Source organism: Cervus canadensis, chromosome 9, assembly GCF_019320065.1.
Source record: "Cervus canadensis isolate Bull #8, Minnesota chromosome 9, ASM1932006v1, whole genome shotgun sequence".
In the NCBI taxonomy this organism is placed as follows: domain Eukaryota; kingdom Metazoa; phylum Chordata; class Mammalia; order Artiodactyla; family Cervidae; genus Cervus; species Cervus canadensis.
The window spans coordinates 58,949,982-58,968,596 of NC_057394.1; the positions used below are offsets into that span (position 1 = coordinate 58,949,982).

At 41.0% G+C, this 18,615-nt stretch overlaps 1 protein-coding gene and 1 non-coding gene across 2 annotated transcripts in view; one reads left to right on the forward strand and one right to left on the reverse strand.

Annotated features, from left to right (window-relative positions):
* LOC122447277 (protocadherin-8-like) overlaps positions 1-18,615 on the reverse strand; it is a 41,938-nt gene that overhangs the window by 9,009 nt on the left and 14,314 nt on the right. The window contains 2 exon segments of the mRNA XM_043477791.1: positions 4,828-4,935; positions 14,480-14,594. Coding sequence (XP_043333726.1) covers positions 4,828-4,935; positions 14,480-14,594 — 223 coding nt within the window.
* On the forward strand, positions 4,805-4,944 carry LOC122447682. Its single transcript, XR_006271341.1, has one exon. It is a non-coding gene; the product is annotated as a U8 small nucleolar RNA (small nucleolar RNA).

Here is an 18,615-nt window from a genome sequence, read left to right on the forward strand (position 1 = left end):
AGAAAAGCAGACAGGCATACCAATTCCTCAAAATGGAGAGGGGTAAAAGTCACCTCCAAAATTCCGGTTATCACCCTCTATATATTTAACTGGCTTCCCTGGTGTCTCTGTGGTAAAGAACCCAACTACCAATGCAGGAGCTGACGGTTCAGTCCCTGGGTCAGGAAGATCCCCTGGAGGAAGAAATGGCAACCTACCCAGCATTCTCGCCTGGAAAATCCCATGGACAGGGGAGCCTGGTGGGCTACAGTCCAAGGGGTCATAAGGAGTCAGACACGACTTAGTGACTGAACAACAATATACTTAGCGGATGACAGCTCTCACCTGACAGGGTTCTGAGGGCTCTGGTGAGGGGCAGAGGGGGTTTAGACGGGGGATAGGATTTTCCAAGAATGGATCTGGGCAGCTGCAGCAACAGCAGAAGGCCTCAGGGAAGAGGGAGGTGATTTTCCCAAGTTTTTTGTTTGTTTGTTTGTTTTTAATTTAGAACTAATCCATTACCCTGGTGCTTGCAATCCTAAAAATAGAGGGAAAAAAGCTATTTGTTTCAGGAACTAGGTTTTTTTTTTTCCTACTTTTCTCTTTTTCTTGGTAAATAACTAGATGTACGACCCTGAGCAAGGCACTTAAGCTCTCTGGATCTCCATTTCTTTATGCAAAATAGGACAGGAGAGGACGTGATGGCATTTAATTTTCCTCCGAGCCACAAAATCCTGATTCTATGACAAATTACCCCATTTCTACTCCCTCCCACCACACAAAATATAATTTAACTTATCTTTCTTCCTTTCAATATTTCAAATTTTCCTCAAGCAAATTATCTCATTAAATGGAAAATATTTTTCTACATCTTGAGAAGCATAGTTCCTTTTTTTTTTTTCTTTTTGGCCTTGGATGCTTTCTTTTCATTAATACAACCACATACTTTGTTTCAATTTCAGTGATAAAGGAAAACACCGAATTATCTCCTTGTTCACATTCCTCTTCCTCAGAAGTCACCCACTACTTCATTACCCTGGAGACTTCCTTCAAGAAAAAAGCAGGAGTGTGATAAGATGAAAAGTTTTTCTTTTGAAATTCTTTTGTAACTTGAAATAAATTGTACTAAGAAAGCATTTCACTCATGGCCATTTCTGTTTGAAATATCTGGCAACAGAATAAAACTTTTTAAGACAAAGAAAAATGTAGTCCATCCTATAATGCTGCAATATGACCTGGTAGGAGAATTGTTTTAGCTTCTCATTTTCTTACTTTTTCTCTGTCAAAAAAACATGGCGGCCGTAACCCAACTTGCTGTTGGGCTGCTCTGTCAGGAACAGCCGTGTCTTGCTCATGTCTGATCCCTTTCCTGATTGATCAGGCAGCTCACTGATCAGTCATGTTCTGACTGATTGATACCCATGTCGTTAAATATTTCATTATTCCCCTGCCTGTAATTCAACTATGGATTCCATGCTATGGAATACATGCTCAATCACCTCAGTCGTGTTTGACTCTTTGTGACCCCATGCATTGCAGCCCTGCTGGGCTCCTCTGTCCATAGGATTCTCCAAGCAAGAATATTGGAGTGGGTTGTCGTGTCCTTCTCCAAGGGATCTTCCCAACCCAGGGATTGAGCCTGCGTCTCTTATGTCTTCCGCATCGGCAGGCAGGTTCTTTACCATTATCACCACCTGGGAAGCCATGGAAGTACTATGGTTGCTGACTAGTTTGTCTGGAACAAGTAATGGAATGACACATGATGAGTAAAGGAAATGAAGTCTTCTTCTAGAAAGAGGGAGGCAGGAGGGGGTTAGTACCGGCATACTTTGCTATTTTATGCTTGTCACATCCAAATTCGAAGAATTAGATTTTGAAATTAACATGCTTTGTAAGCTAGGATGCATATGACTCTCTTCCTTAGGCAAATAAACTGTATTAAACAATACCTTGTTCTCATTCTGTTAATACTAGAGTTGATCATATTTGAATGGGCAAAGATAGTTGTCAAAAAAACCCTAAACTGTAGAGTGTTAGGGATAGCATAAACCTCCCTTCTGTCACTGAATTAAGTGTTTGTTCCTGATATTTAAATACCATTTTTTTTTCGAGGGCATCAGTGAACTCTGCGGAGTCTGGAAAGAAGCAATTTATTACCTGGAAATCCAGATTTATCCACTTTTCATGGATGAATACTATACATTTAGAAAATAGTGTAGGTTGTTCATCAAAGGATTTGACCAATGTTACCCTCATTTTGTTTAAAAGATTTCTTACAAATTATAAAACTCATTTATACATAAATAATATATACACAACTTATGCTATATATTATATTATATATAATATATAAAATATAATATATGTAACATATAATATATATAACATATAATATAATATACCATGTTCTCAAAAGGCATCCTCACGAGAGACTCAGACTTCTTGGACTATGACAGAGTAGCTTGTATCAGACTGACCTTCCTTCTAAGAACAAATATAAAATGAGTAAAATGCAAAAACATCTCTTTATAGGCATCAAAAGCATCTGGGAACAGCCAAAACAAGATCTTGGACAAAAGAAAAGTATAAGAAAGTAAACCACACTCCTCCCAAAATATCTGCTAGTTCCGACACTTCCAAAGACAAGAAGCCAAGCATAAAGTATTTAAATAAGGCCCAAATGTCAATAAGGCTTGTGTGTGCTAAGTCGTTTCAAACTCATGGACTGTAGCGCGCCAGGCTTCTCTGTCCTTGGGCTTCCCCAGGCAAGAATACTAGGGGGGGTTGTCACGTCCTGCTCCAGGGGATCTTCCCGACCCAGGGAGTGAACCCGTGTCTCTTACATCTACTGCATTGGCAGGCGGGCTCTTTTCCACTGGGGCCACCTGGGGCCCTCAGGTGCAACCCCGAGTATAGCTCCTCTCAATCTGAAGACCTACGAATACAAATCACTCACCTCACATGCTTAACACACCAGAGCACGATACCTGTGATAACACCAGAGTACTGTAACTGACAGACACTGCTGCTCAAAAGCAGGGGTCAGAGGTCAGGTTGGGGACAGAGAGAACAAGAGTCACGTCACGCAGCAGCCACTAATCCTATGCAATTCTGAAATCCACTCGGGCATATGTTGCCAGTTCCCTGATTAGGGCTGTTTGGGGAGTTGTTTACTAAGGCTCTTGGTTCCACCCTCCGGGATTGGGTCTCCTCCTTCTTGATTATTATTGCAAACTTTCTTTTTCCACAAGAAATGATCCGTGTTTGCAGGTAAGTAGCAGTCTCAGCCTGCTTCCTGCTTATATAAGATTAGGGACCCAGAGGGTTTTTTTCATTTTGAACTACTTCCACCCACTGTGGTCGGAGCTTATGACGCTTCTGTCAGTACAATTGTCTTAAAGATTTGGGCTTCCTGTGACAGTAGTGGGATTCACTCCACTAGACAAAACTCCACTCAGAAATCTTTTTTGTTCCAGGCCCCAGTCTGCCTGTGTTGAAAGTCAGGAAGCTGAAGAATAACACCTTTAAAATTCCAAGAAAAATTTTGTCTAATTCTAATGGAGTGCACCCTTACATCATTCTGAAATCTTAACAATGTGCTTTATAGCTGTACCCTTGAGATAATCTCTATCCTGAGACCAGGACTGATGAGAGCCTTTGCCATATGTAGAGGCTGGAAATAAGATACAGTTTTATTTTTACACTTAGTAAGCCCTGGATCCTTTATATTTTCTCTAATTTCTGCTAGAAACTGAAAAAGTTCCTCTATAGCTTCTTTCCTGCTCTTATATAATATTTTATCATACATGGCTAAAAATAACCAACTAGCACTATTGACATTCTTTCTGGAACTCTCCTTATGCAGGTACACTATTTCGTTAGGTACATTTCCTATTGTCCATGTTACACCAGGCATCAGTCACTCTATATTTTCTGCCAGTACGTAACACACGTTGCCCTTCCTCCAGCCTCTGGTAATAGCCTCTTCCCTGTCTTTCCAGTTGCTTTAACAGTTCCTTTGAGGATCTTCCAGGATCCTCCTTCCTCCTAGTCCCAAAGGTGATGCCACATGCATTAAGGTTTTATTTCAATCATACCTACTTCTAGTTATCATTTTCAGTTCCATTTGTCTCTTACTATGTAACTACCACCCCATAACTTGATGTCTTAATTTATTCCCAGATCACATAGCTCTGTATGTAGATTGACCAACGTCAGCTACACAGTTCTTGCTTAGGGTCTCTTGCACAACAGCCATTAAACAATGGCAGGGCTGCGGTCATCTGAGATCTCGCCCAGGCCAGACCGCCTAAAAGCCCAGTCACTCTTCCATCAGGCTTCTCACTTCTCTTTCTTTCTCTTCCTCTCCCTCTCCAACTCCTGCACCCCTTTTCTCTCTCCCAGAACTGATCTTCCAGTGCCTCTCCATGTGGCTTGATTCTCTAAAAGCATTATGGTCCCAGAGTAATTTCACATCTTAACAGTCAGGTTCTCAGAGTGTGTATCCAAAGAATGAGCGTCCCAGGGGGCCAGATAAGCAGCAAGACTTACGCCTTACGCCTGAGCCCCAGAAATCACAGTGTCAAAGCAGATGTGCCCTATTGGAGGAGAGTGAGTTACAAGAATCAGTTTGTTTTCTGTTTCCCAAAGGGGAGAACAAAAATACTAGGAGGATGATTCATTACAGGGACATCTTTGGAGACTGATACAGTAAAACCATGAAAAACAAAGAGAAAACTTTAAAAAACAGTCAAATAAAATACAACACATCACCTTCAAGGAGCAACAAGAGGACTGATGCTGGCTTTTCAAAAATAAAATGATATCGTCAGGTAGGATAATCCTTACCTGTTCCTCCTTTTGGAGGGCAGAATAGAACATGATGATTTGGAGCTCGCATGATTCGTGATTAACGGCTCTGCGTAATCAGGACTTGCAAAAATAAAATGATAGCATCTAGGAGATAATGGAATAACATGTTTAATTTAAATCCAGTTACTTGCTCAAAGAAAATAACTGCCAACTTGGAATTATATATCTAACAGAAACAACCTACAAAAATGAAAAATGTGAAAAGATATATTTTACCATAGCATCAAAGAACATCAAATTCCTAGAACTAAATCTGAAATATGTGCAAGACTTCAACACTGAATAAGAGATATTTTTAAAAGACTTGCAGATTCAGTACAATCAAAATTAAATTCAAGCCACTGTTTTTACATAATTCACCAGTTCCTCTTGTGGAAATGAAAAGAGTTAAAAGTAAATGCAGTAATTTAGAAGAACAAAACTGGGATCTTATTCTACTTATATTAACCCCTGTTAGAGAGTCAAGATGGTAATGATATAAAAATAGACTGACCTATGGAATATAACAGAGATGTCAGAAAGAAACCCACATACACATGGTCCCCTGATTAATAACAATAGCAAAGAGGCAACAGTGCAAAGAGGCAACTCACTACAAAAAGATTTATGTTTTCAATAAATGGTCTGGGCCACTGGATATCCATATGGAAGGAAAAAAATATGACCTGGTTTCTCCTTACTGCTTATAGTGAAATGTGAGAAGAGAGAGATACAGTAAAGAAAAAAAAAATTGTTAAGCAAAACAGAACCAGAAACTAAAGATATGGTAGATCCTCAGTCGATCCACATTGCCGAAAATGCTGGTGTGCCCACACCAGCCACAGGTGTGGCTGGACAGTCACACATAAAGAGACTGTCCAGCAGCCAGCTCAGTAGAGGCCAGGAACAGAGACGAGATTACACCAGGAGAAACACTGCCAGGCTGGGCTAGAGGATACAGTGGACAAAATGAAGGAAGGCTTCTGGGCTTCTGGGTTTCTACAAGACAGAACCATAGAGCTATTTCACTGTGAATATGCCTTATCCTGGGCTTCCCAGGTGGCACTAGTGGTGAAGAACCCAAGTGCCAAGGCAGGAGACATAGAGACTTGGGTTCGATCCCTGGGAAGGGAAGATCCCTTGGAGGAGGGCATGGCAATCCACTCTAGTAGTCTTGCCTGACAAATCCCATGGACAGAGGGGCCTGGCGGGCTGCAGTCCATAGGGTCACAAAGAGTTGGACATGACGGAGCACACACACGTGCCTTATCCTTCAAGAAAAGGGATGAATACACCCGAAGGTGATTCAGAGATGGGCGGTCGCCACTGTCACTGCAGCTTCAGAGGGCACAGGCCCGGGGGACAGAGCTGTCTTCTCCTTGGCTTCAGAGGGCCAGGCTGCTGTCACTGGAACCTTCGCGACCAGCTGTCACCCAGAGCCTTGGAGGCAGGGCCCCGAGCCAGAGGCTCAGGGGCGGAGCTGCCATCCAGGACTGTGGGAGCAACACCGCTGCCCGCAGGAGCTCAGGGGGAGGAGAGTCAAGTCACAAAGGATTGTCCTTGAACCTGAAGATCTCATGGAACCGGCCTTGCTAGGTTTCAAATTTGCTTTGGATTCATCATCTTTCTTCTTTCCAGTTTCTCCCTTTCAGAATAGAAATGTCTCTCCTGTGCTTGCCACACCATTGTATTTTGGAAACACGTATTGTATTGTATTTTGTATTCTAAGCATTGTGTTTTGGAAGTAACGTGTCTAGTTTCACAAGTTCACAACTGTTAAGGAATTTTGCTTCAAGAGGTATCACAGTTCAAGTCTCCCCCACGTTTAGATGATTCTGAGGAGAGCCTCTAGACATGGAGTTGACGCCAGAATTGGTGAGGATTTTTGGAGCTGCTGGGATACAGTGAATGGATTTTGCATCTGATAAGGACAGGAAGTCTGTGCTAAAAATATTCATAATGGCACTGTATCAATCAACCAAAACTGTCAACTATCCAAAGGTCTATAAATAGTAAAATGTATAAATGGATATTGGTGTATCCACACAACAGAATGCCACAGAGGTTGGCAACCACTCTTTATGACTAAATGCAACAATAGGAGTGAGTCTCACAAATATAACTGAGAAAAGAAGTTATCCTCAAAAGAGCATCTTACATATGATTCCATACACACAAAACACAAAGGCAGCCCAGTGTAATCCACGATCTCAGAGTCGGGAGGGTGAGCTCGCTTTAGGGGGAGCAGTGACTGGAAAGGCGCGTGAGGGCTCCTGGAATGCTGGTCACGGTCACGGTCAGTATCTTGAGCTGAATTCCGTTTGTAGAAATCCCCTGAGCTGGATGCTTATTATGTGACCCCTTTCCTGTATGTATATTATACTGTCATAGAGTTTTTGCTTTAATGAAGAAAAAATAAAGATGCTTTTAGATAAATTAAATACAGAGAGTTCAGAGCCAGCAGGTCTAGAGTAAAATAACTACTATTGTGAATTTTTTAGGCAGAAGAAAATGATTCCAGGTGGAAGAATGGAAATGAAAGAAAGCATGAACAGTAATAGACTATATAAGTAGGTATGTCAAACCAAACAAATATTGACTGTATAAAACCATAAGAATAGTGTCTTAAGAATTATAAAGTACATGCAAAATTAAAATACATGACAATAGCACAAACAAATGGGATCAATGTAAAGTGTTCTATATGCTTACATTTTCCAGGAAATGTTGAAAAAGTACTAATTCATAGTAGATTCTTATTAAGTCTAGTATGCATGTTGTAATCCCTAAATACTAAAATAAAATAAAGACTACTATTTTACTATTTGTTTTCTTTGTTTTTCCTCTTTTACACCATCTTTGGAACTAATCAACAATATCAAAAACTTGCTATTCCATGTTCCTCCTTTATTTACTTGCCGTTGGTTACAATTTACTTTATTTTATTTTTTAATAAAATAAATAAAGGCAAGTAAATAAAGGAATAAAGGAAGAAAATGGAATATCAACTTTTTGAAGTGTTGACTAGTTCCAAAGATGGCGTGAAAGAAGAAAAACAGAGAAAACAAATAGTAAAACAATAGTCTTAAGTACATGAACTAGTTAATTATACCAAGAAAAATGAACTACATATTCTAAGACTAAAATTGCCAGGCTACATTTTTTTTAAAACTATGCTGCTTATAGTGGACATACTAATACAGGAACAGAAACAACAAAATTAAAAAAATTAAAACAGATATACTATACAAGCACTAAACAAAAGAAAACCACATGTTACATGAACATCAGGCAAAACAGATTTTAAGAAACAGCACAACCATAGCATAACAATGTGAATATGCTTAACATGACTGAACTGGAGCCTTAAAAATGGCAAGATGGTAAATTTCATGCTATGTGTTTTTTCCACAATTAAAATTCCAAAATTTTTAAAAAAGGAAGAATGTTGCTAGAGATTAAATTGGGGCTTTGTAATGATAAAAGGGTCAATCCATAAGGAAGATAAAACAATTCTTGGTTTGTATTTATATAGCATTTCACCAAAATGGGCTTGCCAGGAGCACTAGCAGTAAAGAACCTGTCTGCTAATGCAGGAGACATAAGAGTCACAGGTTCAATCCCTGGGTCAGGAAGATCCCCTGGAGGAGGGCATGGCAACCCACTCCAGTATTCTTGCCTGGAGAATCCCATGGACAGAGTAGCCTGGTGGGTTATAGTCTATAGTCTTGCAAAGAGTCAGATACAAATGAAATGACTTAGCGTACAGGCTTCAAAATATATAAAACAAAAGTTGAAACAACTAAGAAAAACAATAAATGAAAATATCCTTATGATAAATATAATTGATTTCATAACTTTTCTTATTCCAAATTCTCCCCATGTTGGCCTTTAGGAATAAACCTAAAGGCTAGTTTGCTAAGAGAGAGCTCTTGGGAAGGCAGAGTAATTAATTTCAGGTATGCAGATCAATAATGGTTTGACTTGGCCTACAGATACTTTTCAGGGTATCTAGAAGCCTGCATAACCATCTGATAATCAAGATCCCTTAAAAGGAGAAAATAAACGTTAAAACAAATCACATCCAGCTTGCTGGGGAGACTACTGAAGCTCTTTTTTTTTTTTTTTTTGACACCTGACCTTTTGAAACGCAGCTGGCCATGATCCAAGAAGAGGCCTTAGTCACTGGGGACACACTGCAGTTACTGACATATGTGTGAAAAATTGTGCTGAGTGGCGCACAGTTGTTGTGTGGCTGTGTTCAGTGATATGTGTGGGAAACACTTTGTTTAATGGTGCGTGATACACTTACTGCTGTGCTTATTGATGTATGTCTGAAACTCCAGATCCAAACAGTATAAATAGTTTGACTGCTGGCTTTACCAAAAAGACAGAAACGGGTGGAGAAAAAAGGAAAAAACATTTGGGCTTTCAAATCAAACATACAGTGATTAAAATCCCAGTGTGAGGATTTTGAGACTCTTGAGAGTCCCAAGAGCAAGGAGATCAAACCAGTCAATCCTAAAGGAAATCAATGTGGAATATTCATTGGAAGGACTGGATGCTGAAGGTCCAATAGTTTGGCCACCTGATGCAAAGAGCCAACTCACTGGGAAAGACCCTGATGCTGGGAAAGACTGCGGGCAGGAGGAGAAGGGGGTGGCAGGGAATGAGATGGCTGAATGGCATCATGAACTCAATGGACATGAGTTTGAGCAGACTTCAGGAGATGGTGAAGGACAGGGAAGCCTGGCATGCTGCAGTCCATGGGGTTGCAAAAAGTCGGACATGGCTTAGCAACTGAACAACAACAATACCCTTAGGCAAGTCACTTAACTTCACTGAGCATGTTTTCCTGTCTTCAAACGGAACAATGATGTCTCCTTTCAGATGTCTGCAAGGATTAGAAGCGACATGGAACATCGGGCCCAGGCCTGTCACACAGACTGATCATCAAAGCCCAAAGTCACTGCTCCTTGTGGAGGATCACACGGTTTCCAAGCCAAGCTCATCCTATCCAAGTTCAAGCCCAGCACCTAATACAAGCTCTACAGGTCTCCAGAACACGGTCTCCTCCACAGTAATCAATTTATGCCAAAGCTTTTGTAACACAAACAATGAACTTAAAACATACTGACATTCAAAGGGTAACCGAGTTATACAGAATATCATTTAAATTTTCCCTCGTCCTTTGGTGAAGAAGTGGTAAAGCATTGACTTTCCCTTTCACCCAGAATTGGTCAAGAAAGAAGTGTGATCTTTGCCTTCATCATACTCATATTATTTTTAAAAGAAACTATGGATGTAAAAGAGCACTAAATCTATTCAAATAAAATTTTCATTCACATAACACTCTTCTCTGATAAACTCTCATTATTTAACAAGAATTTCCTGAAAGCCTACTGAAACAAGATGCTCATTAAAGCCCTAGACAGACAGAAAAAAAAAAGTTGCCCTGCTTTCTCTCCAGATGGGCTGCATAAGGACCAGACTTTTGATATTCCCTAATCTGACCAGATCTGAAGAACAAAAGGAAACAGGAGAGGGAAATACGAGTGGAAGAAGGTCACAGTGTATACTGTCCATTTCCAAACCAACCCAGCCCAGGTTCACACAAAACTACACGAGAGGTTATCTCAACCATCAGTCAACCATCTCCACTCTCAGAAACAGTGGGAAATCCATCATCTTCTCAGGCCACCGTACACTCGAGTGTTTGAGGAGAGTTCAGTCGTCATGGATGAATGTGAGAATTGGACCATAAAGAAGGTTGAGCGCTGAAGAATTAATCCTTTCCAACTGTGGCGAAGACTCCTGAGGGTCCCTTGGAGAGCAAGGAGATCCAACCAGTCCATCCTAAAGGAAATCAACCCTAAACATTCATTGGAAGGACCAATACTGAAGCTGAAGCTCCAATACTTTGGCCACCTGATGCGAAGAACAGACTCGTTGGAAAAGACCCTGATGCTGGGAAAGATTGAGGACAGGAAGAGAAGGGGACGACAGAGGATGAGATGGTTGGATGGCATCACCCACTCGATGGACATGAGTTTGAGCCGGCTCCGTGAGATGGTGAAGGACAGGGGAGCCTGGCGTGCTGCCGTCCACAGGGTCACAGAGTCGGACACCACTGAGGGACTGAACTGAACTGAAGAGATGGTTTCTGACAGACACCTGGGTCCCCAACTGTCTCCAAGCTCAGCTGTGCCCTTCCCCTCAGGGCAGAGCAGATGCTTAGCAAGAAGGGAAGCTCTGTAAAGGGGTTTTCAAGTCCAATCTAATGTGGATAAGCTTTAGGGCTGAGGGAACATGTGTTTTACAAGCTTTTTCTCATACAGTAATTTTAGTAACTAAAACTGAAAAGTATGAAACATTTTTGTTTCCACTAAGTCATTCTTTGGTGTGCCTTGAAAGCATGGATTCCCGTCAAGATAGCTGTTTAAAAAACAACACAACAAAAACTCAAGACATAAAACCGGATTCTTCCAGTTTTATCTATATTCACGGTTAAATGGAGTCTATAAATGTGACTCTTGAAGTCAATAATCTTGAAGCTGTTTTAAAAACACAAACTTTAATATCTAGCTCACTTATTTCCCAAGTTTATCTTTTTAAGGGAACGTGGGCAGTTAAATACATGGTATTGTAAGTATGACAGTTAGGACCCTAGGAAAAAAAATAGTCGCCTTAGGGAGTAAGTTCATAATAGGAGATGAAAGGTAATATTCATATCTACTCCCTACCCCATCTCCCAGAAAAAAATTAATAGAAGCTGCAACTCCAAATTGTGTGCCAGTTGCTTGATTCATCTGACACTTTTCTAAAACACTGGTTTGGTCAAACTGCAAAAGAAGTCAAATGTATCTGTTTGACTTTCTCCACCCTCCTATTCTGGTTTCAACACCAGAAAAGTGCTAATGAGTTTTTTAAAAAAAAAAAAAAGAACAATATTGAGTAGCAAAAGAGAGAAGAAAGGAGACTTCCCTGGCAATCCAGTGGTTAAGACTCCATGCTTCCAACGCAGAGGACTTGAGCTTGATCCCTGGTTGGGGAATTAATATCCCACATGCCTCTAGCTGTGGTCAAAAGATAAATAAATAATTTTTTAATGGTAAAAAAGAAAACAAGAAGGCAGATTCAGATAATCCATAAATCTTCAATAAGCCTCAGAATTAATTATTTCAAATTATATATACATCGAGTGAGGTGAAGATTAGGCCACCAAGATGTAGACAGATAGATATAAACAAGGCATACCATCAGTGGAAGCATTTTAAAGCTGCTCAGGTATATAATGAGCTATCTTGACTTTCGTCATCATACGTTGGGCGTTTTCAAAATAGATGTTCATCATTTCTCAGCCTGCAGAGGTTCTGTTACCTTTAGGGAACATTATAAAAAAAAAGAAAAATCAAATGGCATTACCATAACCAGAGAGAGGAGGGCAAAAGAAAGTTAAATACCTTAGGCCCTTTATATTTATAAAAGTGGTTTTCTTTTACATGAGAAAGCTAGCAGTTTTTGAAATTCAGAAGAGGGGACAGGGTTGCAAAAGGGTTAAAGTGACCTCAAAGAATCACTGAATCACAAGCATAACCTCTGACCAGGCCAGCTGACTGTTTTCTAGTGTTTTATGTAAAACTCAAAATTGAACTTGCCAACAGACATGGAAAATTAAATTCCCCTGAGGAAGTTGCAAGGGCCTACATTTTGCTACAGTAGAAATAGAACATTAATGGAAGTGGCACAATATCTGTCTTTTTTAATCAAAATCTCAACAGGGCCCTGAACAGTAGCATGCTTCAAAGGAAGCAGCGCTGAGAGTGGAAGCAAAGCGCCCCTTTGTGCGAGGCTGCCACCTCTATTAGGAGCATGCATGATGGATGAGGGACACGCAGCCAGGGGACAGATCACATCTTTGAGTGGCTGAACATGCATTTAGATTGTTCATCCGCTCCTGGTGATTCGAGCAGAGAAACTACCAAAATGGGTTTTTAAGTACTTGGCTTTCTAGACCTATCGACCTAATAAAATGAAGAACTAACAAGCTAAAGGAAAGGCGGTAAGGCAAGATGGAACATGCCCTGAACCCAGAAGATGCGGTCTGGCACTGAGGCTCCACCGCTCCCTAGACTGTAACTTCTTTAAGTAACTTCAGTTTTCTTACATGCAGAAGACATTAATGCTGCCTGCTTCTCAGGATCGCAGCATCATTGTATACATGAAGAGCCCGACGGCTGTCAGTTATTACTACATCATCAGCCAATGCAGATATTTAATTAGGAAGAGCTCTGACATGGGCAAGACAGAGATCGTGGTTGCATACTGCCTGGGGAAGGACCAGAGGCTAGGAGACCCTGGGACTTGCATTCATTACCTTTGTCAACTTATCATCATACAGGGTCCAGCCCTCAGAGAGACAGATTCAGATCCCTGATTCTTCAGCACTATGAAAACAGACCCTTTTCTGAATAGCAGAATCACTTCAAGCCACCTCATGATTCTGAGGTATAAAACCAAAACAGCAAGCCAAAATTCCGCAATGCAAAGCCTAATTTGCACAGGAACAGAATACATGTTTCCATAAGGCCAGCCCATTCTCTCCCTGACAACAAGCCTACATGGAAAACCAAGCTACCAGAAGGAGGAGGCAGGGTGCTCGGGGACAAGGACTCAGGTGCATAGATAACAGGCACATTCCAGGTGTCCATTCCCTTACCAGGAGTTACACAGGGCTTCCCAGGGAGCGCTAGCAGTAAAGAGCTCACTTGCCAATGCAGGAGACATAAGAGTCGCAGATTCAGTCACTGGGACAGGAAGATTCCTTGGAGGCGGGTTTGGCAACCCACTCCACTATTCTTGCCTGCAGAATCCCATGGACAGAGGAGCCTAGCGGGCTACAGTCCATGGGATCGCAAAGAGTCAGACACGACTGAAATGATTAAGCACGCACACAAGTGTAATCTAGCCTCAGGGCCAGCTGAGAGGTAGGCCAGGCTTCTGGCTTGGGATCAGGGCTTGGGTATTGTCTATATGGCTGTCTCATCTCCATTTAAGGGGAGGCAGACCTAGAGACCGGGACAGGGAATACAAGCAGGAAGGTGGCAGGAAATAGAACTAAAAACTAAGCGTGGACTAGACCACGTTGTTGTTGTTGTCTAAGTCATGTTTGACTCTTTTGCCACCTCATGGACTGCAGCCCGCTAGGCTCCTTTGTCCATGGGATTTCCCAGGCAAGAATACTGGAGTGGGCTGCCATTTCCTTCTCCAGGGGATCTTCCCGACCCAGGAATCGAACCTGAGTCTATTGCGTCTTCTGCATTGGCAGGTGAGTACTCTACCTGCTGAGCCACTGGGGAAGCTGGACTAGAGCAGACACCTTCTATAAAATATTGAGTTGGCCAAGTTCATTCAGGTTTTTCTGTAAGATGTTATGTACTAACCTGAAAGGACTTTTTGGCCAACCCAATATGTCTACCAGAAGATCTGTCAATGTCTGTAACTGCCTTCCGGTCCTGACACGGAAGGAGTTCCAGAGGTTTTCCTGGCTCCAGGTTGGAAAGAAAATACCTTCAGGCCGCATCCTTTCTGGAAGTCTCTCTCTCATGGCTTACAGATGTCTGTCAGTCACCTCCCCAGCTACACTGGCCTGAGAGAGAAGCTGGTCACCCGCCTCGTTATCACTTCAGGCCTCTGGCAGGGTGTCATGACAGCACCCGGGGCTGATGGGAGGGCACCGGGCGCAGAGCGGGCGGCCGACAGGCCTAAGTGGCACATTACCATTCACCAAAGCAGGAGACAGTGGGCCGCCAAATCTCTGTGTGTTTTCCAGAGAATTCTTGAACTAAAGAAGGAGTGAATTTATTATTACTAGAGTCTAACCCTTGCATGTGACTGTCAAGTTCACTGCTGCCTTGAAATATAGCCCTAAGACAAAATGATCGACTAATCTACCTTTAGAAAAGTGGAAGGGTTAGTTGCTCAGTTGTGTCCGACTCTTTGTGATCCCACAAACTGTAGCCTGCCAGGCTCCTCTGTCCATGGAATTTCCCAGGCAAGAATACTGGAGTGGGCTGCCATTCCCTTTTCCAGGGGATCTTCCCAACCCAGGGATCAAACTTGCATCTCCTGCATTGGCAAGTGGATTCTTCACCATCTGAACCATCAGGAAAACTAATGTTAGAAGAACTACTGTAAAAAATGCTTCTGCTAAACCATTGTTTTTTGGTGTGGTTTTTTTTTTTTTTTTTTTTGGTAAATCAGAGGCTTATACAACTGTCAAAGAAATTGCAACCCCTGGGGGACTTTAATATTGTTTGTGTACTTGAAAAGTTAGTTTTAAAAAATAATAGCCAACCAAGAGAGATGTAAAAAGTGAATTACACCAACAGAAAGGAAAAAAAGAAAAAAAAGAACATTTGGAATAACAAACTATTGACACATCGATTTAAACAAGGCAAGAGGGAAATGAAAAATGTTTCTGATGGTTGTAATAAATATTTGTTAAGTGCTAACTATGGGCAAAATGCTGCTTTAAGCATTTTATATGTGCTATCTCATTTAGCTATCACAAAATTCCTATAAAGTAGGTACTGTTATCCTCATTTTAGGGGAGAAGACCGAAACCAAAGAGGTTCTAGTATTTCCTTTGATAAAGAAGGCACGATGTTCACTGTTCCTTTTGGTTACTTTTTACATTGTTGGAGTACAGGGCAAGATTACGTATTCTGTGTTACAGCAGGTCAGAAGGCATCACAACTTGTCAAATCCTATAGAAATACCATCTGAGCAAGGCAGCATGGATTACTCTTTAAGAAAAGCAGACACATTGTGGAAAACTGTTCTGTAACGCACAGGTCAAGTCATTACCCTACCATGTAACACGGCATTGTCAAGAGTTCAAGAAAGCTTGGGAGAATGCAGGTAGCGTGTAAAGTCGGTTTTAGCCCTGTCTTCCATCATCACATTAGAAAAGGGCTCCTCTGTACCACAGCCAACAGTAAGAATCAATGGACAGGAATTGAGATGAATAAGCATCTGAAAGAGGCTTATAGGACAGGCAGCTGGCTGAAGTTTTTCCTGCCACTATAGCTAAATATTTCATCTTCCTCAAGCAGGTGAAATGACTAGCCCACACCTAATTAAACTGCACAGTGATTGTGCTGGGCTGCCTTCACAGCATGACAGACACGTGGCCTCATCAGCAGTCAGCCACAGAAATCAATAGCTGACATTTACTCGATGAGATACAAATTGAGATTAGCTAGCTTCACTTTTTATTCAGCAAATTCAGGTCTGCAATCAATTCCTGTGCCTGTGTAGACTATGGAAATTGGTAGTCTCCAATGGATTTGTTTCTTCCTTAGCTAATTACAGGACACAAGTAAATTCATAATCAATTGCTACCTCTACTTTTACTGTATACATTTCCACAAGCAAAAGAAGTCTGTCAAAGGTGGATATTATGATGGTCTTTACAGATGGATGGAAGTTACTAAATGTTCCACATACATTGTAATACATCAACTAGTTGATGATCATTTAAAAGACTGGATTATTTGTTGAGCAAATACAAAACTTCCCATGTGGTTATTAGTTAAGCATACAAAAAGTTCTCAATTTTATCAAGAGCCTGTTTAGAAAAACAGAGCTTTGTAGAGTGTCTGGCACATCACAGAGACCACTCAGCCAATGTCACCTGTTTTGATGTAGTGGCTGGTGTACAATGGGTAGCAGTGAAGTCGGAAAATTTGACAATCATATTCTAGATCCATCACCTGGTTTTTAGTTTTTAAAAATTACATTTTAATTTAAGTATAGTTAATTTACAATGTTGTGTTAGTTTCAAGTATACAGCTAAGTGATTTAGTTATACGTGTGTATGTGTATGTGTTTATACTTATTCGGGCTTCCCTGTTGGCTCAGACAATAAAAAGAGCTGACTGAAATGTGGGACTCGAGTTTGATCCCTGGATGGGGAAGATCCCCTGGAGAAGGAAACGGCAACCCACTCCAGTGTTCTTGTCTGGAGAATCCCATGGACAGAGGAGACTGGTGGGCTACAGTCTATGGGATCACAAAGAGTCAGACACAACTGGGCAATTATATACATATGTATATTCTTTTTCAGATTCTTTTCCATTATAGGTTACTATAAGACATGAGTGTAATCGCCTGTGCTATCCAGCCCCTATGGTTCATCTATTTGCATAGAGTACTGTGTATCCATTAATCCCAAACTCTTAATTTATCTCCCCCACCCCTGCCATCTCCTTTGGTAACCATAAGCTTGTTTTCTATGTCTGTGAGTCTGTTTCTGCTTTGAAAATAAATTCATTTGTATCTTTTTTTAGATTCCACATGTAAGTGGTACCATATGATTTTTGTCTCTTCTGGCTTACTTCTCTGAGTATAGTAATCTCTAGGTCCCTCCAGGTTGCTGCAAACGACAGTTCATTCTTGTTTATGGCTGAGTAGTATTCCGTCATACACCACATCTTCTTTATCCATCCCTCTGTCAATGGACATGTAGGTTGTTTCTATGCCTTAGCTATTGTGAATAGCACTGCTCTGAGCACTGGGGTTCATGTACCTCTTAGAATTATGGGTTTCTCTGGATACATGCCCAGGAGTGGTACTGCAGGATAGCATGGTAGACTTACCATAGTATCACCTTTGACCTAACAGTTCTACTCCTGGGTATATGGCACACAGAAGAGAGTGTTACACCCACCAAAAAATGTGGGAATGAATTCACAAAAGCCAAAACTTGAACTCATCCTAATGTCCATCAACTGTAGGGTAGATAAATAAATTTTGGCAAATTCATAAATGAAATAACTACACAGAAGTGAGATAGAATGAACAGCATGGATGAAACTCACAGACAAAACAGTGAGCCAGGCACCAAAGAGGATATGCCGTACTGTTCCGTTTATATGAAGTTCAGATACAGGATATACTCAGAGGTGAAAGAGGTGTGAATAGCAGTTACTTTGGGAAGAGTTACTGCCTTGGGAATGTGCATGAAAAGCTCCATCAGAGGAGCCAGAAACGTTCTATTCCTTGATCTGGTTGGTAGTAACATGAGTGTGTGCACAAAAAAATCCATTCAGCTGTAAACCTAAAATTCATGTATTTTAATGTTATATCATACTTCCTTCACAGACTACATGACCTCAGACAAATCATTCTCTCTACACTTCCATTTCCTCATCTGTAGGTTGGGAACGCTAATATAACTACCTCCTAGGATAATTATGAAGTATAAATACAATAATTCATGTAAAGCAGTTAGAACAGAGTCTTGTATAAGAGGGTTTGATAAATGTTGCCCACTGTAGTGTCTCATTGAGGATGCAGTCATAAACAGGCAGGATTCAGGAATCATAAATTGTCTAAGGAATCATAATTAAGGTAGAAGCTAACATCACACATGCATATGAACTGGTTTTGAGAAAAGCAAGAACATCTAATCCTATGTTTATAAATTTGAGGGGAAATCTTAGATTCTCAGCTTCTAAATAATGTTTCCCACAGAATTCATTTGCATAACAAATTACTCTAATGAAGTTGAAATATTATTTAATGTAGACCAAAACATGCAAGTGCATTTCACTTTGAGGGCAGGTCTTATGTAATTCTAGGGACATTCATTCATATTTGCTCCACTCTCCCTGGGACCTGGAGCACCTGTTCTGGAAAGCTGATGCTTGGGACCACAGACTGACTCTCGATCCTAAAGGAAATCAATGCTGAACATTCATTGGAAGGACTGATGCTGAA